The sequence below is a fragment of the Stigmatopora nigra genome, chromosome 18, assembly GCF_051989575.1.
Source record: "Stigmatopora nigra isolate UIUO_SnigA chromosome 18, RoL_Snig_1.1, whole genome shotgun sequence".
Lineage (NCBI taxonomy): Eukaryota > Metazoa > Chordata > Actinopteri > Syngnathiformes > Syngnathidae > Stigmatopora > Stigmatopora nigra.
This window is the reverse complement of record NC_135525.1, coordinates 10,642,549-10,665,977: the sequence shown is the minus strand read 5'-3', so window position 1 is coordinate 10,665,977 and position 23,429 is coordinate 10,642,549. Positions and strand designations below refer to the sequence as shown.

The following is a 23,429-nucleotide window of genomic DNA, read 5'->3' as shown; positions in this document are numbered from 1 at the left end:
CGCCGACTCCTTGACCTCCGTCGCCCCCTTAGACATCCTTACATTCCCCGAGCAGCTGAACCTGCGAGGCCCCACGCGGGTCCGTCCAGCGTAGTGCCTGTCGGCAGCTGCCCTATGGCATGTGGGGAATGTGACCCCCCCCCACCCCAACTCCCCCTATGGGGGGAGGAGGGGGACAGGTAGCAGGTGCTTGCTCCACCTGGATCGCGAGCACCTGACACACTCGGAGCTAAAATAAGAACTGTTGTTAGGCCACTTGACTTTTTGGATGACAAACTTGGTTTTGGTGTGGCAACAGTAATGTTTTTTTCATCAATTATTATTGATAAATAAATGAATAAATATATAAATACATATATAAAGATATAAATACATATATAAATATATAAATACATATATAAATACATATATATAAATTAATAAATATATAAATAAATGGATAAAAAATACCAAAAAATATATATAAATGAAATTGATTGTTGATTTTTTTCGGTATACTCTGACGAAAAGGAACAATTTAATTATTGTGTGAAAACTTCTGTGATGGTTTAACATGGGTCTAAGTGGCCTAACTCGACGAGGGGGTCCTGGCGAACGTGCCAACCCGGGGGCCGAGCGCAGATGGCCGCCGAGATTTCCTCCTCCAGTTACATTGTTTCTAGGATTCCGTTGTTTGTTCACTTTGGGGATTTGTGTGTACATAAGTCGTGGACCTGTGCGACCCCGACCCGCCGATTCCCGCCTCAGCTCCGGTGCGCTGAGCAGCTGTTGCGCTTTTTACGAGGTATTAGCCTATATATTAACCCCGGCTTTTATTTTGGGATTCATATTTCCAAAGGGCGGGGCTAACTTTTTCCTCATCGTTGGATCGTTTCAAAAAACTTCGATTTTGTCATTGATATTTTTAATCATTTACAATTACACACAATTGAGATTAAATGGAATTAGCGGCCATATTTTAGATTGCCCTATTTTCACGACTATAAGGCGCAATGCATTTAAAGGCGCACCCTCAATGAATGACACATTTGAATATTTTTTCCACATATTTAAGCACACTGGATTATAAGTCACCCTGTCTATTTTGGAGTACATTTAAGACTTTTAAGTGCGCTTTATAGTCGTGAAAATACGGTAATCTAAAATATGGCCGCTAATTCTATTTAATCTCACCTGTGCTCTGGTTTTTGTTCCTAGATTTTAGGCTAGAGGGAGATTACTTTCCAAGTGAGTGGTGAAGCTAATGGTGGCTAAGTTCTCGTAGCATGGGCTCATCTTCATCATCATCATCATCATCCTCATCCTCTTCTCTTTAGATGAGGATTTGCATGTTAATGAAAGAAGCACGTTTGCTCTGTCGCTTGACCGCAATCGAGAAGATAGATGAAGCGTGGCGGGCAGATTAGGGGAGAGGTTTTTTTCCTTTTCCACTCACCACACACGGGCGACCAATCACCATCACTTTGGGAAAGGCAAAGAATTTGAGATAGAAGTTATGGTGTGTTTTTGATGTTGTTGTGTAGTTGTTTTAGAAGAGGAATGTTGGAGGATCGGAAGAGGAATTTGTTGGTGGGGTTATTGTGTGGTCATTCATTATGGGATGTAATGAGGCATGTCTGTTTGGGGACGGGATTGGAAATGATTGATGTGCTTCATTTGGAAAAGATGTGCTTGAAATACTGATGAATTATTACGGTAGGTATTTTCTTCATTAATAGAGTATAGTTATTTTTGGGAGAAAACTGGTCTTTTAATGAGCATTTTTAATTTGTTTTATAGGCCTAAAAATTTTTACTATTAGAAAATAAATTTTAAAAAAGCATTTTTTATTTTTTATAGTCCTAAAAATGTGTACTATTAGAAAATAATAGCAAAAATTAATACATAAAATAAATAAAACCTAAAGGTAAGGATTGGATTGGACTTTAACTTTTAATTTTCTTTTATTCTAAAATTAAATTCCCAGATTGAATTGTCACAAACAAACCTTCCTGAAAAAGAAAATATTGCCCTGTTTCAGCCATTTAAAACTTTTTTTCGCAATAAAATTCTGAACAATTGAAGGAATTCGTAAAAAAAACTTTGCAATTTTCACATACAAACTTTCAGCCCCAAAACAGCAATGTTTACCTACTTTTTTCCCCAATAAACTGCTAAAGATAATTAAATTTTTGCTGATTTTTCCTCAATCACATCACTTTAATTCATAGGTTTGAAAATAAGCAATCCAGGCTAACAGCCGAGCGGCACGCGCTGGAAAAAAAAATCCCACTTTTATGATGAATTGCGGCGTTTTGCTTCATTGCTTTTGGGCGTGCGAGCGTCTGTTTAGGGGCGCTGCCTGGAAATTCCCACAAGCCCCGCAAGAGCGAAGCGAATGGAGAAAGAGGGGGGTGCCGGAGAGAAGGAGGCCTGTTGGAACTGCCACGTCCCATTAAGAGCTTAGGAGGCGTTAAAATATGGTCGCCCGCTTCCCATCGGGGAGGGAATGGCGCCGGTGATAAACAAAAAAATCCTGCAAGGGATGCTCACTTCCAGTTTAGGACCAGAAAACTTTTTGCGCATCAAAATTTCAATTTTAAGACCAATAATATTTGATTTTTGTCCAGTTTTCATAACCTCGATTTTTACGGTACACAAAAATAATAATAAATTGAAAGATGCACGATTAACATGGCTTTCTAAGACCACTACTTCCCATGTAAAGAAGGGGGCGGAGTCAAAAGGATAGCCTATCAAAGCAGAGCACTCCACCAAATGAACTCCTTGCTTGTTTTAACACTTATTTATTCTTCTTTGCCATTCAAGGCCACTTCTCTTCTAAATGGGCAAGCACGGAAAAGGAGGGGTGCCGTAGGCCGTCCCCGGAGGCGGGCTCACGAATTCCGGGGAATTTTGGACTGGTCTTGGGATAGATGGGACTCTGGTGGGTTGAAGCCACGCCCATTCCATGCCATCTGACAAAGGATGAATAGGTAAACAGAAGGGTGAGAGAGAGTGATGGCCAAAAGAGAATATTCACAAAGAGGGAAGTGTGTGTGTGTCTTTGAGTGTGTGTGTGTGGTTTTGTGGAATTTGGAACGTAAAAGTTTAGGCTTACTAATAAGAGTTAATGCTGCGCAAAGCGTAAATGATTCCTCTTGAGACACTGGGTTGCCATTTCATTACTGCTTGGCCGTAATCCCAATACATATATTGGCTCAGTGGAGTTAATGGTCATGAGTGGTGCTTGGTGTATAGGCCTCGTTTCTCCTGCAGGGCGGCAGTAGGGAGGATTTTTAGCGGTTGTTGCGCGGGAATTAATTGGTGGAAAATTTGGACTTTGGGATTTGATGGTAGTATCTTGTTTTTGGGGGTTTATTTGGTATTTATTTTAGGATGTGATGGCAAAATAAGTTATTTTTCTCCTATTGATGTACTTTTTGTTATTTTTTTAATGAGTAGTCTTTGAATATTTGAACTTTTTTATTGATATTTATTACTTAGAAACACTCAAATATTTTTCATAATTTAAAATGAAAACCTATACAGGTTTCTAAGTAGGTAGTCAGGGTTTTTGAATGTGGGTGCTAAGCCAAGATGGAGGATTCAGCAAGATCCAGCAAGATTCAGCCAGCAAGATTCAGCCAGCCTTCCTCCTTTCCAATAATAAACTCCCCGAAGGCCACGTGTTGCCGAGATTTGGTGGGAGACAAGACCGCGGCGGATATTGCCTTACCTCTGGAGACAGACGAGCCGCTAATGACAAATGGACGCTTGAAGTGGCTGGAAAAAGATCCGTTTAACGCCGCAGACATTCCCGCTTTCCTGGAAGGCCTTCGCGCCAGCCCGACCGATGACTCGTAGGAATGTCGGAATTTGCCCGGTTTCTCACGACTCGCCGAGATAGAAAGCGCGGTTTCACGAAAAAATTTTGGCGGATGAGAAACTGGGGTTTGATTGGCAGCCGGAGAAACTCGGTTGGGATCACGGTTGATGTTATTTACTGTAATTGGTTGGAGTCGTTTTCTACAACGCCAGGTGGATTATTTTTAATTTTTTTCCTTTAGCAAACGACAGTTTGAGCTGCAAGGTAAAAAAAAAAAAGGCGGGGCAAGTGGGACTAAGTCGCGATGATGTGCGACAAAGTAGTTTACAATAAAATATAAAACTTTCCATAAGCCTCTCAGTTCAGAGGTGGAAGGAAGGGCCTTTGGGTGTCAGGACAAAGGCGAGTTAAAGCCAAATTAGCCATGCAAATCCGCCACTGCACGGCGGGATTACGCTTGAAATGAAACTTTTGGGATGAGGAGGGCTCTCATTAGGATTTTTATACCCTGGGAAGACCCTGGAGAGCAGTTGAGAGCGGCCTGGCGTGGAATGGGAGGGGCAACCCCAGCGCCCCGGCCGGCTATTACGGCTCCCGCTAGGGCGTTTAGCGCGTACACAAAGAGAAGATGCCACTCAGGGTGCGGAAAAACTAAACAATGTCATTTTAGAATGTCTCTCGGTGGACGCTGTAATTGCGCCGCAATATGCTGGAGGTAGATGGCTTTTATATACTATAAAAGAGCTTCAGAGTTTACAAAAGTAGACTCACCAGAAAGTCCAATTGACTTGAATTTATCTCAGGATTTTTGTTAAATAAAGTGCTGTATTTTCTGGAATATAAGTCGCACTTTTTGCATAGTTTGGAAATGAAATGTGACTAATTTTCTTTTCGCTCTGACAACCAGATTAGATTAGATTAGATAACTTTATAACGTATTCGTGAAATTTCATTGTGACAGTAGCATGAGGGTGAGAATACAGACACAGCAAAAGAAATTTTTGACATAAATATATAGGTAATAAATAAGATAAATAATGTTGTTTTATATATAATATAATATTTAAACAACAAAACTAAATAGGCTAATAGACTAAATAGGCACCTGTGAATGTAACATACACACACACATGGTAAATATAAATACATATATATATATTTTTTCAATATATATATGTATGTATTTACATGTACATGCATGTATATATATGTATGTATGTATATCTATATATGTAAATGTTATATATGTATGTTACATTAGCAGGTGCCTATTTTGTCTGTTGTTTCCTATTGGAATATTACTTGAACATGTTGAACATGTTTCTTCTTTGTTTCTGATAAATTAAAAAAAACGCCAACTTTGTAATGAATGTAGTTCTTGTCTATAAAATCAAAGGTCTTATGTTGCCATTGGAAATAAAAACAGAGAGCAAGACATTTCTTGCAAGCGGTCCAAACTACCCCACTTTTGTTTTTACACGCCATGTGGACTTGTATCCACTTTGTCAATCAGAAGTAATGCATGTTGTCATTGCATCACTTTGCAAACACCCCTATTTTTTGGGGGGGTAAACCCGACGGTCGCCCCCCTCAAGTTCTGCCCCTGCTCAAAAAACTTATGTTTTGTGAACAAGCAAATGTTTGTGCGCAGAACCGTCGGCTTCGTCTTATTAAAACGTCGTCGTCCGGCACGAGTGCATATTTATGTGGCGTTAAGCGGCGCCCCTGGATACTTGGCCCAGTCGGACGCGCTGTCACCTGAAGATAAGCTTTATTACTACACCGCGTGTAAGACGGTTGTGTGCATATGCATGTGTTTATGTGTGTATTTGTGTGTGTTTGTGTTTGAGATGGATGGTCCTCCATTATGATGATGTCCTGGCAAAATTATGTATTCCAGGCTCGCACACCTATTTATTAGCTATTTATTTATGTCTAAAATGTCTTTTTCTGTGTCTGTATTCTCACCCTCTTCCCAAATACAGGATGAATTAAGTTAACTAATCTAAAAAAAACACAATGATGACATTCCTTTTAAAGCATAATCATTTTTACACACTTATTTATTTACTAAGTTATTTATGACCTATTTATTTATGTCTAAAATGTATTTTTCTGTGTCTGTATTCCCGAATACAGGCTGACTAAAGTAATCTAATCTAATGGGTGAACATAAAAAGTCAAATGAAAAAACTGATAATCAATCAATTCTTGTTTAATACATAATGAACAAACATATGTAATAAACCTGCATTGTTTTCTTTGCCAGGAAAAATGACGACTTGGCGTCTTGATTGATAAGCGCACGCAATTAGCGTCCTCGACGTCGAACAACGTGAAGAAAAGCCGCTGCTGTTTGACATTTTAATCTCAGCGCGTATTAATGATACGTTGTGATAAAGCCAGACACTTCCACTATTGATTTTTTTCCCTTTGCTAAATAAATCAAACACTTCCGTTCAAGTGACAGCTTTAGCATACGTCTACTTGCTGGGGAAGATTTATTTATCCTCATTTAACGCACACTAATGAACTCACTCCCTTGACATGTTTGTAATATTTTCAGGATTAATTTAAAACTCAAAATTTAACGGACAAAGTAACAAAATTAAGATGTTGTAGTTGGTTAAGTTGCTTAAAAGAGTTGCTTGATTTTTCCTTTTATTTTGGCAGGAATATTCTTAGTTTATAATATATTTATCGATATTTAGTGCACTGTAATCAACTCAATGGATATGTTATTCATTTTTTAAGTTTTGCCATGAGAGGTTCAAAATAGTGAAATAATTAACTTATATTGACGTTTTGTTGGGAAGTTTTTGGACAAAAAGTAGGTGTCTCTAAAAGGATAACCAAGTTGTCCTCTGTGATTTACAACAGTTTTAATTGTCTTTTCTTGTGAAAGAAATCAAACTAGAGTTATTTGAGGAATTCCAAAGTGCAACTCCCCGAGTCTGTTTACAGCAGGAGGAAACCGCAGTCAAGGACGGCCAACCGATAGCAAGCGGGAGAAACCGAAGGACGACGAAGAGGAGGAGAGGCCAAAACGATAGCTGGGAAACTTGCAAAGATAAAGCAAAACAACCATGTCAGATGGACAAGTCAGGGCCTCGTCTGTTCATTTCCATAAAACCAAAAACTCGGGTAGTTATCCATTGATAATGTTAACTTCATTCATCCCGTATTTGGGAAGAGGGTGAGAATACAGACACAGAAAAAGACATTTTAGACCTAAACAAATAGATAACAAATAGGTTCGTTTTGGCCCAATTGCTTCCATCCTCTGACTCATGCCACCATATCTTGTCAATCACCTTCACACCGGTTGTCCTTTTTGTTTTTCCCGGCAGAAGGGCGTTGGGGAAAGGCGTAAAGGCAGCTGAAACCGGTCGCTTCGTTTAACTGGAGCTCGGGACGGACAAACCATGAATCTTTCCGTGTCTGGACAAGGACAACTTGTTTGGTCTTTTGTAAAATATGAGCGACACTTGCGTGTCGGGCGCCAAGCTCTCGGCCAGCTCATCTCGACCGTGTTAACTTTTATTAGCGGAGGGAGGGGGCGCTATCGCCGTTAATAAAGGTAAGTACTGGCGTCACATCAGACTGACTGTGGCGCCAGTTTGGAAGAAGACAAAGTCCAAGCGCCGTAATGAGGTCATCAGACGGCGGTGCAGCTGCTACGCGTCTTGCAGCTGCTCACACCAACAAAAAAAAAAATGTTTATAAGCGGCCATGTTTGTCTTCTCCGAGACATCCCGTATTAGACAAGTGTTGGTTGTCTTATGGGTTTGTTTATGTGATGGGTAAATGAACAAGGTCTTGGTTTGGAAGGACATGGTCAACTAGTGGTTGATTCTTGTTAGCTGTTTGGAGGTCTCTGGGTTTTTTGACTGTTTTTTGTATGTGGTTTTTCACTGGGTGAACTGCATTGCTGCCATGTGTGGAAGACGTGTATTTATTTGAAGGGCTAGTTTTTAGGTTGTTGGGTTTTTTGGAAAATTGTAGATTCGAAAATATCGTATTTTTTGGCTGGGTAAACTGGATTGCTGCCATTTTTGGAAGATGTTAGTTTTTTTTGAAGGTCTATTTTAGGTTGTTGGGTTTTTTAGAAAATTTTAGGTTCAAAAAAGTCATTATTTTTTGGGTAAGAACAACATAGAACATAGAATACAAAGGGTGTAGTTGTTCAAGTAGAAGTATCGACCTGTACAGAAAATTATCAAATATTTTATTATATCACCCATAGCTGCACTTTTATTTATTTTTACACATTCCATTATTTACATAAAAAATATTAACATTAAAAAAATAAATTAACACATTTTCTGGCCTTTTTTATGAATTTAAACCCAAACCGAAATAACATTTTAAAGTCAAATATGTATCTTCTTATTCTTAAGATGTGTTCCTAATGTACATACTTATTTGTCATTATTACAAAAGTCTTCTGAAATCCCACAAAACAAAAAACCTCAAAAACTACATTAAAAACTACAAAGTACCAATCATTGTCCTGTCCTAAAATATCAACCAAAGCACCAATTTCTTCCAAGAACGTTACCCAGTCCTCGCCTCATGTTTGGACTCATTAGTCCATTTCTTTCCCCCAGCACCCCCGTGATAGGACACGCTCGATCATTCCTGCCGCCGTCTGTTTACAAAGTTCATCTGCACACTTTCCTCCCTTTTTCTGTCCTTTCCCACCAGAGTGTTTAGCCAATTAAAGTCTCCAGATTGATTGAAAAATGCCAAGGAGTGGAAAATGTCCCAAATTCAATATCACTGGAGGTTAGCGTCCAATCAGGGACAGATAAGGTTGGAAGTCTTCCCAATGGAAAATGTCACTTTCTCATGGAAACGGTAAGCCAGTAATAATAAATGATAATGATAATAATCAATAAATGAAACTCAAACTGTATATGCACACTAAAAACTTTGTTCAGTGTTTTTTTTGTATTTTTCTAAGTGTATTGTGTACAACGTTTCTTTCAGTGTCCCGTACTGACTTGGTGTGACATCATTTCCTCAACGCATCCAAAGCACGAAAAAGCATGCGAGCAGTTCAACAGGCTAATCTAGAGAAATATAGGTGAGCCGTGGCCTAATTTCAAGCCTAACTATCCATTTCCTGCATCCATTACGGCACACATTGGACTTCATTCTTCTCCTCCAAAGCCACTTATTACCTGTCATTTATGCCGCAATACTGACCTTTTTTTTTTCACTTTAACTTGTGTGTGTGTGTACTTTTTGTTCCTCTTGAGTGTGTGTGTGTGTAACTTCTCATGTCCAAAAACATCCAGTCAAAAACATTTAAAGTCTTATGCCATAGGTAAAAAAAATATATATATAAAAATAAAAAACAGCTTTCAAAATATTATTCATGAGAGAGTTTAATATCTAAGAGAGTTTAATATCTAAGAGAGAGTTTAATAGCTAAGTACTGTTTAATATCTAAGTACTGTTTAATATCCAAGTACTGTTTAATATCTAAGTACTGTTAAATATCTAAGTACTGTTGAAACCAGTTCTCAAAATTATATTTCTGAGAGTGTAATATCTAAATATCTACTGTTTTCAATAGTACTTAGATATTAAACAGTACATAGATATTAAACAGTACTTAAATATTAAACAGTACTTAGATATTAACCAGTACTTAGATATTAAATTCTCTCTCTTAGATATTAAATTCTCTTAGATATTCAACTCTCTCATAAATATAATTTTGAGAGTTGTTTTCGTACACAAGGCCCTCATTGATATCTGTTAAAAAGGTCAATAACCTTATTTTCCTGTTATTTATTGACATTATTGCAAAAAGTGTCCGGAGTATTAATTACACACACTCAAATCCACATGGAATATCTCTTTCTGGACCTCTCCGGATTCCGCCCGTATCACGTTTTGGTCGGCAATTCCACCGTTTAAATCTCACCCCACGTGTGGCGACCAGTCATCCCGCCCTGTAAAATCCATTCCCTAAACTTTGGGAATGTTCATCTCTTCCCGCCTCCTCACTTTTCCGCCCCGACTTGGCGGTGATGACTTTTCCATGTGCTAACGACGTCTAAAGTCTCGCGACGGAAGGGAAAATGCCGTAATTTGAGGTATTTGAAGCATGGATTGGAATCCGCGACAGAAACACTCCCAATCGAAAAGGGCCGCCGAAAACATTCCCAACTGGCGGTGAAAATATTTGGCAGGCAGAAGCACCATTCCAGCCAGGCAGTTAGCGGACGAGAAGCGGGACATGAAAGAAGCCCTTCATGGATGGAACTGGCTCGAGTTTCCCAGTGGTCAACCCTACAAATACACAAATACACAACCCACAACATAGAAAAGTGTGTGTGTGCAGGATGTCCATAAAGAGATGGTGTCAGGATTGGTGCTTTCTTGTAAACAACGATGGAATTCCGCCCCATGAGAACAAGCCTTGGTCAAGAAAATAGAATTGTAAACAATAAAACAAAATGAAGTGTGCATGTGTGTGTGTGTGCAAAAATGTAAAAAACTATGTACATCAATTTTAAACATATACATTTCCCTAGAGTGCAAAATGTTGGAGTTTATGGTCTTAGTTATTAAAAATTAAGTCCATGAGAACAGTTTTCTTCCATAATATGATGCTGAATAAATTTATTTATTTTATTTTGAAAGTCTCAATTTGTTTTATTTAATTAAATGCTTTTATTGTCATAGTATCATGATATTTTAAAGGTTTCACCACAAAGTGCACCAATAACAACAACAAACAGGTAAAAATAATTAATATTTAAGTAATAATTAAGTAGTCATTTAAGGTGTGTGGCATTTGAGATCAATTTTATATTTTATCTGATTAAAATTGAATTGAATGCTTATTAATATTTTGTCGAAAAATGTGTCATCCATCAACTCAGAAGTTTTCCTGATAAATAGGTGAGTTTTTTTTTAAGATATATTATATTATGTGTATTGTGACAAGCTCAGATTTAATGTCCATTAAAGTAGTTTTGCATTGTGAAACTCTGGCACAAATAGGAACAAAAGGATTTGTAAAAAAAAAATTGAAACATGCCGCTTGTGTTAGAAGACAGGCAAGTAGGAATGTTTCAAGATATTTTACGATGTGGTTTTCTGGTCATTCCTAAAGTTTAAAAGTCAATTGGGTTCACTTTGAATGGAACCGGAGATTCACGGCAATGTAAAGTGGATTTATAGCGGGTTGAGAAGTACACAGCCGGATTAGGTTATGGGTTATGATTAGGTCAATGGGACATTATTCCTCCCGTGAAACCATAAATGTCCGGCAGAGCGGAGGAAACTCTTCACCGGCCCCGGAATTGTCTCTCCGTGTCTGCTTTTGCCATCATTGATTCAGACGGGGATGGATGGAGGGATTTCTTTTGCCCTCTTGGCGGACAAACCTCCAACAACTTGAGCCTTTGCACTTTTCCCCCAGGATTTTCTGAATAAATACGTCACCTGGCCTAACGATTGATCTGTCTAACGTTAAAGGGAGAAAAATATTAACTGCTTTTACGGTGATGTTAAATTTGCTGCCGTGAAATGTTGAAGATTACAAATGACCTTGGATGATGTAATTTTAAATATAACCTCAAAAAATTGCCATGAAAATGTTATTTTGCCGTAGATTTGAGTTATTTGCCCACATTTCTGCCATTCTGGTTGTAACATCACAATGTGAAATCACAATCAGATTCTGGTTGACATCACAATGTGACATCACAACCAGATTCTAGTTGTGACATCACAATCAGATTTTGGTTGTGACATCACAAACCGATTCTGATTGTGACCACCATATGTCATCACCACCAGATTCTGGTTGCGACATCACAATATGACATCACAACCAGATTGTGGTTGTGACATCACAATATGACATCACAACCAGATTGTGGTTGTGACATCACAATATGACATCACATCCAGATTCTGACTGTGACATGACAATGTGACATCACAATCGGATTCTGGTTGTGACCTCACGACCGGATTCTGGTTGACATGACCATGTGACATCACAACCAGATTCTAGTTGTATTCTGGTTGTGACATTACAACCAGATTCTGGTTGTATTCTGGTTGTGACATTACAACCAAATTCTGGTTGTATTCTGGTTGTGACATTACAACCAGATTCTGGTTGTATTCTGGTTGTGACATTACAACCAGATTCTGGTTGTATTCTGGTTGTGACATCACAAATAATATAGCATGCTACTAAACTACATTTTCTAGCCAACTCTATCCAATTAGGATCATTATTAAGACATTTCACTCACTTTAATGGGTATACTTGTATCCAAAACATACAATCTTATCTTTTTAAAGTCACTTGCTGTATTATTGTTGGGTTTAACAGGGGTTATTTTGCGCATCCCTCTACTGGGAGGAAAAGATTCCACAAAGATAGCCCAAGATTTATTATTCAAGTGCGACTGAGCCAGCCATATTTACTCTCACCTAGCCGGCCGGAGAGCTACCGCCGCGGCACTCTGGCGATTTACGACGGGGGTGACACAGCTTATTATTCTCGCCGGCTGGAGGGATTTGGATGTGGCATTTTTGGAGCGTACACATTTTTCTTTATGACACAGCAGCTGAGGCGCCGTGTGTGGGTCCACACGTCGGTTGGAGACCGAAGAAAAACTCCACTCCTGTCCCAAAGCATACTTTTGGCATTTGGGGAGTCCATTTACTAGTCTGTCTCCTCCTGTGTGTTTGGATGAGGCCTCTGGTGGAAAGGGGCTTCCCAAAGTGATGGATGAGCCGTGACCAATTGGGGCTTAGCCTCGGAGATAACACCTAAACACTGATAAACGTCAGGGGACTAACTGAGAATACCTGCTGTCCAATTGGCGTCAGCCTGCCAGCTTAAAATACACTGCTGTTCTGTACTCGTCGGCAACACGTTAGCTGCTTTTTTCTACACGTATATAATAATAATAGGGGTAAAAATGCACTGGCTAACTACGATTGCAGCTTTGGGTTTGCGTCCTATCTTGGGTTCTGTCTTTTCTTGGCTAAACTGAGGATTTAGATACATTTTTTTCCAAATCCAAAAGCCTCTGCAAGGATGAGTAGTTATGGATTTAAAGTTAATAGGGTGTTCTGTTGAAGTAAGTAGCTGTTATATATATACCAACTTTTATGTTTCTCCTGTATCTTATATATAAATATAGCGCATCATCAAGTCCCACTACCTACACTGTCATTTTTTACTCTTAAGTGTCCCCTAGGTGAATAAATATGTGCCATGTTGCATTTCTATAGTTTAAAAATGTATATATTTAATCTTTTAATAGGAAGAATTGCAAAAATAAGGGGAAAATTGGTTGAGGTTGACAGGTAAGTGTTATATCGCAATACCATGACTATTCTATTGTCTTATAATTGGATACACAGGTAAGTGGTCAAAAGGTACTCCAAAATTAATACTTTTTAGCAATATTACAGTTATAATGTTTTCAGATGCCCAATCAAAACAACACTGGTATTGTAAGTCAAGTCTGGAGTTTATCCTTTCAAAGTAGGCATTAGTTTTAATACTTGTATTTCAAGTCAGTGCACAACATGGGGTGGACACATGTCCTAAAGAAGATGCTTTAATAATAGTTCTTATTCTTTTTGGGAATGGTTCAATACATTAGCCTCGTGCTTGACTAGTAACAGGGTGCCTGCAATCCGGCCGGAGACTCGTTGGACAACACTAGAGGCGCCCTTGAAAATCAATTACAAACATTGGCGCATCTGTTTCTGTTGGGGAGTTATGTGGGTTGGCGGGCGGCGCTGTCTGTTTCCTGCTCCGCCGCCATTCCGACGCTGGTTCCTATGGGATTAGAGATGGCACCGCCAACCTCCGGGACAGTGCTCGTAAATCAGGGTGGTTGAAACGGGGGGATTGACAGATGAAGGCATGGTGAAGCTCTGTTTTTTTTTGGAGTGTTTGGGAGAGGGGGGTCTCTTTGCAGGTACTTATGTATCCTCAGTTTTCACTCAGCTCTTGACCATCCATGTAGGAAGGAATATGATTTAAAAAAAAGGAGCCACCATACTATATTATCATTTCATTTTAACTTAAAATATAACCATGAAACAAAATTACAATGCGTTTCAGGTCTTTGTTTGAAATGTGACTACTTATTCATGTTGACTACTACTTATTTTGTATGTTGTTATTTATTTATTATCATAATTGATTGCTTACTGTTTATAATTATTTTTTTGTTATTATTATTGATAATGTATCTGTTTTGTTGTTGCTATTTGTTTGCACTTCCTTACTTATGTTGTTGACTACTCATGTTGACAATTTTTTAATTTATGTTTTATTACTTATTTATTGATTTTGTTATTGTTTTTATTTGTGCACTTCCTTACTTATGTTGACTACTTTTTGATTTATTTATTACTTATTTTTTGATTATTTATTTGTCTGTTTCTTGTTGCTATTTTTCCACATCCCTACTTATGTTGTTGAATACTTATTATGTTTACTTCATTATGTACTATTTATCACTCATTTATTGAATATTTCTTTATTTGTGACTGATTTTTTATCTGTCTATTGTTTTTATTGTGCACTTTGTGGTGATGTTTTAAATGTCATTATACTTGTATAATGACAATAAAAGCATTCAATTTAATTGAATATAGTAACTCCTTATTTTAAATGTATTATTCAGCAGTGGGATGTCACATGCCCCGGATGTACCTTTCGCAGAAACACCCCTTGACCAAGATGGCGACTTACTGCATGTGAAGGAGACTAAGTTACAAACCTGCTGTTTTCAGCTCACGATCATGTTTAAAACGCAATGTAGCCGGCTCAATGGTAAGTTTTATTGAACGCGGACTACACTTTGCATTTTGTTACGTTGTCAAAACGACGGATTCTTCAAAACAATCAACGTTACGATGACAGCTAAGTAGCTAAGCTACCCTTCTATGGTTACCTAAACAGCTATCTAATATCTATATGTGACCTTTATTATTAGATCGCCCTATTCTACTGCTATCTATGCACATTAAATACACTTTGGCTTGTAACACGAGTCGTATTATATGCTGTTTGCAACGTATATAGCATTAAATAAGCTTATTTTGATAGCAATGTAGGTACTCTAGGGAAATGTCCATGCATGAAAACAAGGTGACATGTCAGAGAGAAAGCAATAACAGTTATAATATTGTGTCTTGTAGGTTTATTTGGATTAAGAATAAAACAGAAACTTGTGGAATGTGGTTCCCGGTGCAATCAGACAGCCTGTGGTGTTGTTTTAATTCGCAAAAGAGCAACACCAAAGTGGATAACTTATCAACATCTCAACTTCCTCAAACGTCAGGTAACTTTATTTTTTTTTATTTATAAGACTGAGTATTTTTGTATTATACTCTGCCAATGTTGTTTTTATTATGGTTATTCATCTAATTTATCCTGTTATTGTGTCATTTCACTATTAATTTATGCATTGATTTTCAATTTTATTCATTTTTCTGAAATATTTGTATCTTTTCCTCATCTAAACTTTATTTTTCAGTATGTTTCAAAGAACCTGGGTGAGCTTCACCAGCGAGCTGCCCCCAAACAAGTAACAACACTCCCCGATGTGGACGAAAACCATGTTGACGAGATACGGGTCCAAAGAATCCCGACCATCAAAGCCGAAGATGAACACTTATCCACCTTAGACGTCGTTTCAGAACCACCCAAAATCACCACCACAAAATCAGATGAGACTCCTCACGTTCATGTCGAGACGGACGAGGCCAAAGATGCCCGTCTTGACCGGCAATGGAAGCTTCTAAAAGTAGAAGCGGCAGAATTGCCTGATATTTACGGCCGACTCGCCAAAATCAAACTCACAGGTGCACAAGGGTTTGTAAAAAGTCACATGCTTGGAAATGTTCACCACTTGACGTCCATTTTCTGTCCTTGTTTTAGCGCTGGTGGTCACCACAGCGGCGGCCGGCTATGCCATGGCACCGGTGCCTTTTGATCCGGTTATCTTCCTTGCGGCGTGCCTGGGGACGGGGCTTGCTTCCAGTGCCGCCAATTCTATTAATCAGGTGAGCTTTTCTAATTGAATGTCATACAAGTATTATGTGATTTAAAGCTTCACCACCAAGTGCACAAATAACAACAAACAAACTTAGTCATAAATAAAGAATAAAGTCATAAAAGGAATAAGTAGTCACATCATAAGTTGTCCACAACATATAAAGGTAAGTGCACAAATAACAACAAACAATAATAAATAATCAATAAATGATAACAATAGATAATAAATCAATAATCAAAAAATAAACAAGTAGTCATAAGTAGTCCATACAAGTAATCCATATAAGTAGGAAAGTGCACAAATAATTACAGACAATAAATCTACATGGAAACATTAAATACTAAATACATAATTAATAAATAGTCAATAAATAAACAAGTAGTCATATAATAACTTCACAATTTAAGTAGGGAAGTGCACAAATAACAAAAAATAAATAGACAAATACATAATAAATAATAACTAGACAATAAGTCTGATTATTAATATTATAATTATTATTATTATTACATGAATAATCAAGTAGTCATATAATATGTAGTCCATATTATAAGTAGGAAAGTGCACACTTCACAACAAACACAGCAAATAATCAATACATAGTAACATTAAATAATAAATAAATAGTCAATAAATATATAAAAAGTACACATAATATTTCACTACATATGGAGGTAAGTGCACAAATAAAAACAAACAAATAGTAGTCAATATAATTATGGTAATAGCCAAGAAAGGTGAGTAATGGAACGAGCTAAGCTTAATTTTGAGGGCTGGGCATTAAGGACCTATAATTAAATATGATTGGTTAGCTATGGTATTTTTTGTTCTGGTACTTGCCCACAATGCCAAAAAGGTAGGAGACCGCCACCGCTGTTGTTTCCAACCATCAAAGAAGTGTCCTTAAAAATGCCAACAAGGGTGACGTCACCCGCTAATACTACGTTATGTCACCATACTCTGCAATGTACTCTGTGATTTTTAAGGGTTTGGTGTAATATGTGACCTCAGACACGTACTGCCAACTTGTGCTTCTTGGCCTTTAATTACTTTTAAAGGCTTGTCTTTGTCCAGCATTTGTTTTGTTCTTTAAAGTGGTTTTGGGCTGAATTTGTTGTTGTTTTTTGTCATACTGTAGACATTGTTAAAGTGAGATGTGCCTTTTACTAGGTTTCTAATTTATAGTTATTTTTATGAGTTTAATTACTGTATTTTCTCGCATATATGCCGTTTTTTCAGCTCAAAAAATTATGACACTGGCTTATATGGTCATTTATTTCAATATAGAGAAAAGATAAACAAATAATATGCTAAAAAAATGTATTTTTTAGTGGGGAAATAAGTAAAATAATCAAAATAATAAAGTATTTCTACCATTGGTAAAGTATTGTGAGAATTTGCAGTGGAAAGGCATTGAAAAGATGACTTTTATTCCTATTTTTTCAACCATTTTTCAATCTTTAATAATACCAGGCCCACAGTGCCTCTCTGTTCCCGGGTGGAAAGAACCACACAACTCCGGTATGAAGTTTCCACCCGCGTTTTAGCCGCCGCAGGTGTTCCGGCTGTCGTCACCTTTCAGTCTGGCAACTACGCCAACTAATTGGATAATTGAGTCGTACCAGAGTTTGGAGCCGGCGGATAATAGACCTCCCCCGGGGTGGGGGGGACGCGTGAAGGCAACCCCGCCGCCACGCAATTCCAAACCAAGTCTGAGTTTGCTTTGCGTCAGAACCAGCCCGTGTCGTGTCATTTCTGTTTTCTTTTGTGTCCGAGTGCCGTCTCCTGCCGAGAGGCTGGCACGTTGGAGCGAGGGTTCGCCTCCCGCCATGAGCCAAGCCCCCCGTGACCCCCCATTCCGCTCCAAACTGCATCTTGTTCAGGCATTCATTATTTAACCTCCTGCTTGTCTACATTTTTGGGGTAGGGCTCATCTTAGGGAGTTGTTCTAATAGAGCGTGTTCTGTGTGTTTTCCAAATTGGAGGTCTTGATTATTTTTCATGGCAAAGATTTGTCTATACAACAGAAATATCTTTGGCCTCGAAGGTCATCTCATAATAATACAAATGGTGACAGTGTTTACTGTAGAAGCCAGCTCTCAAAATTATATTCATGAGAGTGAGTTTAATACCTAAGAGAGAGAGTTTAATATCTAAGAGAGAGTTTAATATCCAAGTACTGTTTAATATCTAAGTACTGTTGAAACCAGCTCTAAAAATTATATTCATGAGAGAGTTTAATATCTAAATATCTATTGTTTTCAACAGTACTTCTAGTAATAATACAGTATTTAGATATTAAACTCAAGAATATAATTTTGAGAGCTGGTTTCAACAGCACTTAGATATTAAACAGTACTTAGATATTCAACAGGACCTAAATATTAAACAGTACTTACATATTACACAATACTTAGAAATTAAACTCCCTCTCTTAGATATTAAACTCTCTCATGAATATAATTATGAGAGCTGGCTTCAACAGTAAACTCTCTGTCACCAAAAGACCGGCAACCAAACGTCCGACCACCATATTATTGTGGAAACCTGTATCTAGTTTTAGTACTTGCAAAAGTAGATTGCAATCCATCACCGATTCCTCCAAAAGGCAATACCCAAACCATTGTATTGCTTCTAGCGGGGTATTTGTCATCTCTACATAGGGTTTGGGAGGGGGATTGAGCAAGTAAAGGTCAAGCACGTGACTCATTTGGCAAATCTGAAGCGTTGGCTTCCTTAACGCAGATGCTGTACTCAGGATGCCATTATCCTCAGGCTTAGCTGAAACAAAAGCACTCTGATCTTTGACTCCGGCACCTTTGACGCCACCACTTGGGAGGACACAAGGAGAGGCCCTTAAATTTGTTTTAATTGCCACGCAAAGAAGAAACCCCCCCCATGATGACCCACTCCCATCACAGATGAATCTTTAACGAGGCTGCCTTGTTTTAGGTTTAATTTATTTAAAGCCTTTTTTGTCTGGTGTCCATTCGTACTCCCAAAAATCTCCCGCAGCTTCAGATGGCAGACAGATGGATTTGTCTGATAAAGACAAACTACGTCCGCCAAACAAGCGCCTGCCTGCGGTTAGAGAAAAAGTTAACTGCATTTGCATATGAGTATGTTGGCTGTTAATTGTACAGCTTTGGCAACGTGTTGAGGGGTGAACAATTGAAAGTAGTAGCTGTTTATATGGTTGTTTTTACAATGGAATTTTTAGGATCTGCCAAAAATGTAGTGTCAAGTCTGTAAATTTAAAAGTGTGTACTGTATATACTGTTGATAGGCTTAAGGGGAATATTTGTTGCAGTTTATTTATAACAAAAAGCATACTTAAACTATGTTTGTTCTTCTTTTCAGTGTAAAAGGTATTGAATAAATTGCAGAGAATAATCTGAGGGAATAAATAGGTTCAATTTAACTGAATAAATATTCAGATTTGGTCTGGAAATGGAAATACTAGAACTTGGACCTGAAATTGACGAACCTGACTGCGCATTCCCTCCTGTTGAAAGTATAAAAATGCCCAGAAATCAAGTGGAATTTATTGGGGTGTGTTTGTTCTTGCTGTCTGTGCAACAATACAGGTGATTTATGCCAAATTAGTGTTGTACTTTGTACTCTTTGTCAGAGTTTTAACAGGCATTGTGTATAGCTTGAATTTAGTTTTATGTTATACATTAAAAAGTAACTAACGACATGTTTACAGGTCAACGATTTTGATATTTCTGGTTTTTAACCCTTTGCATGAATCAGGAATGATAAGATATTTAACAATAAACCAAAAAATATATATATATGGCCAATTTAGTTTAATGATGCCATTTCTTTTTAGAAATCTTTGCTATTTTATGGTGTCGGACCTTAGTGTAGTCTAACGAATCTTTGAACAAAAAGTTTTGGCTTGTCTCTACATGCTCCAATCTTGTTCAAACTTGTCTTACAGTACTGCCTTTAAAAAAATCTATTTAACTCCTCCTGCAGAACAAAAACACAGTGTCAGACACACTATAAATTTCACCAAGAGTTTAGGTCATCTTGATAATCACCACGTCTTTTCGTCATGCTCCAATTATAGAATTACCCCTTCTTTATTTACATATGCATTACATTTTCACCTCTTCCCATGTGCAAAAAAATACAACCTGACATAATTAGGGGTCTTTTTTTTTCTTCCTGTTCTCACACATTTGGCTGCAATTCAACAGTCATTACCTGCCCGCCTACATGCCTCTATTGCTAAGCTAATATGTGGTCTTTCATACGTATTCTGTCCCTTTTCCGACTACAAAAGTAGGCACTTAATCTCACAAATGTGGCCAACTAATAATTGCACGACTGGGTAATAACTAGGTAACTGGAATAGCGTATCTATAGCCACCCACCGTGATTTAGACATGTCTGAAAGGAATAGGTTGAGTTGGATAGGGGTATGTTGTCTTAGATTTATTTAGTTTGGGGACGATGATAATTTTTTTTAGATGAAATTCCTCGAAATCTGAAATTTTCTGACCTCTTGACCGCCAATGTTGGCCACGGCGACACTTGGCGGAATGACGTTGGCATCAGTTCAGCTGGCTTGCTCTCAGTTTTTTAGTGTGAGAGTGCAGGAGAGTGAAGTACTTGAATATCCTCATGTTAGTCAGAGCTTTAATACGAAGTTTGCTCAGGATTGGCTGTTTGATTGGTGAAAATGTAGCTGGGAAAATGGAGATTTTTAGGGCGTAAATGGCTAAATTTGGAACATTATTCTTTTATTTTTTTCAATTTGATCAAGGAGAGCTTTGTTTTACATGTAGTCAATCACATAAAGGCAAGATTTAAGAGTGAGGCTTAAAATAATAGTTTCTATTTTTGTGTTATGGTGTCCACCGTGGGGAATAAATTATGTCGGAGATTGTTACGCATACAAAGCATGTCTTTTCATTACTTATGGCAGTTCTAATGCACTAAGAATAGTTTGGTGGCATACAAAGTTGAATTTCAATGTCTATTAAAAAAATGACTACCTACCTTATTAGTTTAGTCATGATTATTGCGTATTACAGCTTAATTTCAACCTCAAATTACCATGTTTAGCAAAATGGCCGAGTCCTAACTTGCATAATTTTAACCATTTCTAGGTTGAAACCCACATTAAAGAGTTATGACTTAGTATATAGTATAAAAAGAAATATGATCTAATGAGGATTTGCCTATAGCTTATTTTGTGAGACTTAAGAAGCAGAGTTGTTCATTTTTAAGAATAACTAATGCTTTTTTACACTGTCTAGCCGTCAAAAACGCTAGAGTAAACACTTGGAAACTAGCAAGTTTTACTTAATACCATGAGGATTATAACTGTGACGGATTTTAAATCATAACTTGTGATATTCAGTCGAAATACAAACAGTACTTTTAAAAAAATATTGGTGGAATGTCTTGTCATTTGGACTATTGGGCTGGATTAGTGGAATGTGGTTTGGCGTCTTTGGGAAGCGCAAAGTCGACAGTTGATGCTGCTGAGGCGCTCAATTTTTCACTCCAGCCCAAACATGCTTGCTCTGCCAGGGAGACAAATTAATACACCCAAATTGTACTTATTCTGGTCTGGTTTGGACCCGTACAGTATTACTCTCTAGACTACTGTATGTGTTTTTAATAGAAATGAACATTATTGATAGCGAGATACAGTTTAAATCGCTCTCAAATGTCTCAGAGTAGAGTTGAATGTTAAAATATTTTAGAATTTAGCTGTATCTTGCTTTACAGATTTAAGAAATTGAAAATGAACCAATGGGGATGCAGATACTGTAGAATCAGGAATGCACTTTATACTGTTAATCATAAAGTGGAGATGGCGTCTCTGAACCAGATCGAATGTTGTAGTAATTTCTGCTGACAAATTTGGTGGCTTTAAAGGAAAAAATCCACCCGTGGAATTATTTTTATGCGGCGCAAGACTGTCCAGACACAATGATTTATCCACGCGTTTTATGGTTAATGAAGCCGATGACAGGAGATGGTGCAAAAACTGCTTTTACAGTTGGCGTCTCAAAATGAGCTACTAAGCATTTGTCAAAAATGATTCTTTTCAAGGTAAGTCTTTTGGATTCATAACTATATTTTAGTGACCCTTTGGGATGGCGGACTAGATCAGTTTTTCTTTTAGTGACACACAGATCAGGCATCTTAAAATGTATGGAATCCCGTGACTGGACGTTTGGTTGCCGGTTAAATGTACTTGGATATTATATATCTGAGAGAGAGAGTTTAATATCTAAGTAGTGTTTAATATCTAAGTACCGTTTAATATCTAAGTACTGTTGAAACCAGCTCTCAAAATTATATTCATGAGAGTGTAATATCTAAATATCTACTGTTTTCAACAGTACTTAGATATTAAACAGTACTCAGATATTAAAGTACTTAGATATTAAACACTACTTGGATATTAAACACTACTTAGTAATTAAACACTACTTGGATATTAAACACTACTTAGATATTATACTCTCTCTCTTAGATATTAAACTCTCATGAATATAATTTTGAGAGCTGGTTTCAACAGTATACTCTCACTATTTGACCATGAAATCCTGGTGTGTGTTGAATTAAAACTTTGCCTGTTTGATGTTCATTTGTCAGAAATGTTGGGTAAAGGTTCTAAATAAAATGTCATGGCATGTAAACACGCTAAGGGTCTTCGAACTTGAGCAACAAGCTATTGTTAGTAAACAAAAAAACCTTTGAGACGGCAGACATTTTGTTTTGAAAGACGATGAAAGGCAAATTATGTGTCAAATATGTCATTTCCATACACTGCTTGGATTGTTACGCTATGCTGTAATTAACTAGCCTGACTTTTGCCAAGTTTACGAGTCAATCTGGTCTTCTGTGGTTACATTCCCACTCTGTTCTGATCTGGATTGACACATTTAAGAGTCCCAAATGGAAAATCCTTCTGGAATTGACTCCTAATAAATGTTTTACGCTTTGTCTATAACCAAAGACTACAATGACGTTATCCCAAAAGCTTTTTCTCTGTTTCCATTGGTACATTTTCTTCAAAAGTACCCTCATCAAATATCATCACATAGAGTTTGGAAGTCAAGTGAGCAGATTCCTCATCACCCCAGTTAAAGTTTGGCGACGCCAGCTTGTGGTCATTTCCAAAACATCCGTATTATCTTCAAAGAGTTTGTGTCAAGTGTGTGTGTAGGAAAAGGCTGTCTGTCATGCAGCCTGTTATCAGTGGACCTCTTCAGCTTTTGCTCTTGGATGGCGTTCAGCTGTAATAGCTCAAAGGATCTTCTGATCTTCTTTTAACTTCCCAACTCGTCTGTTTTCTGTCTCCGTTCGTGACGTGATTGTCCTTATGCTTGTCTTGCACGTGTTGGGGTGGGTGTGTTTCTTAAGAGAATAGCTACAGTGCGTTTGATGATGCCACTTTTGATAGTTTATATACAATGCAATTCTTTTTGTAGCATTTTAAGTAGGATCCCCATCCCTGATTTTTTTCAGGGGAACGCTAATAGGTAAAAGAATGATTAAGACTTTAAAACGAATGT

General features: G+C 37.7%; 1 protein-coding gene across 4 annotated transcripts in view; it reads left to right on the top strand.

Annotated features, from left to right (window-relative positions):
* The window catches only part of cox10 (cytochrome c oxidase assembly factor heme A:farnesyltransferase COX10), a 30,553-nt gene that overhangs the window by 1,949 nt on the left and 5,175 nt on the right, over window positions 1-23,429 (top strand). For 2 of the 4 annotated variants that reach the window (XM_077738617.1, XM_077738614.1), the window contains exons 4-9: window positions 8,516-8,668; window positions 8,801-8,897; window positions 14,503-14,651; window positions 15,020-15,162; window positions 15,358-15,685; window positions 15,762-15,886. In XM_077738617.1, the coding sequence (XP_077594743.1) occupies window positions 8,860-8,897; window positions 14,503-14,651; window positions 15,020-15,162; window positions 15,358-15,685; window positions 15,762-15,886 (783 nt within the window). In that variant the 5' untranslated portion in view covers window positions 8,516-8,668; window positions 8,801-8,859. Of the gene's footprint in view, window positions 1-2,808; window positions 2,976-8,515; window positions 8,669-8,800; window positions 8,898-13,627; window positions 13,737-14,502; window positions 14,652-15,019; window positions 15,163-15,357; window positions 15,686-15,761; window positions 15,887-23,429 lie in introns of those variants that run through there. The other 2 variants (XM_077738615.1, XM_077738616.1) reach the window with 2 other exon arrangements.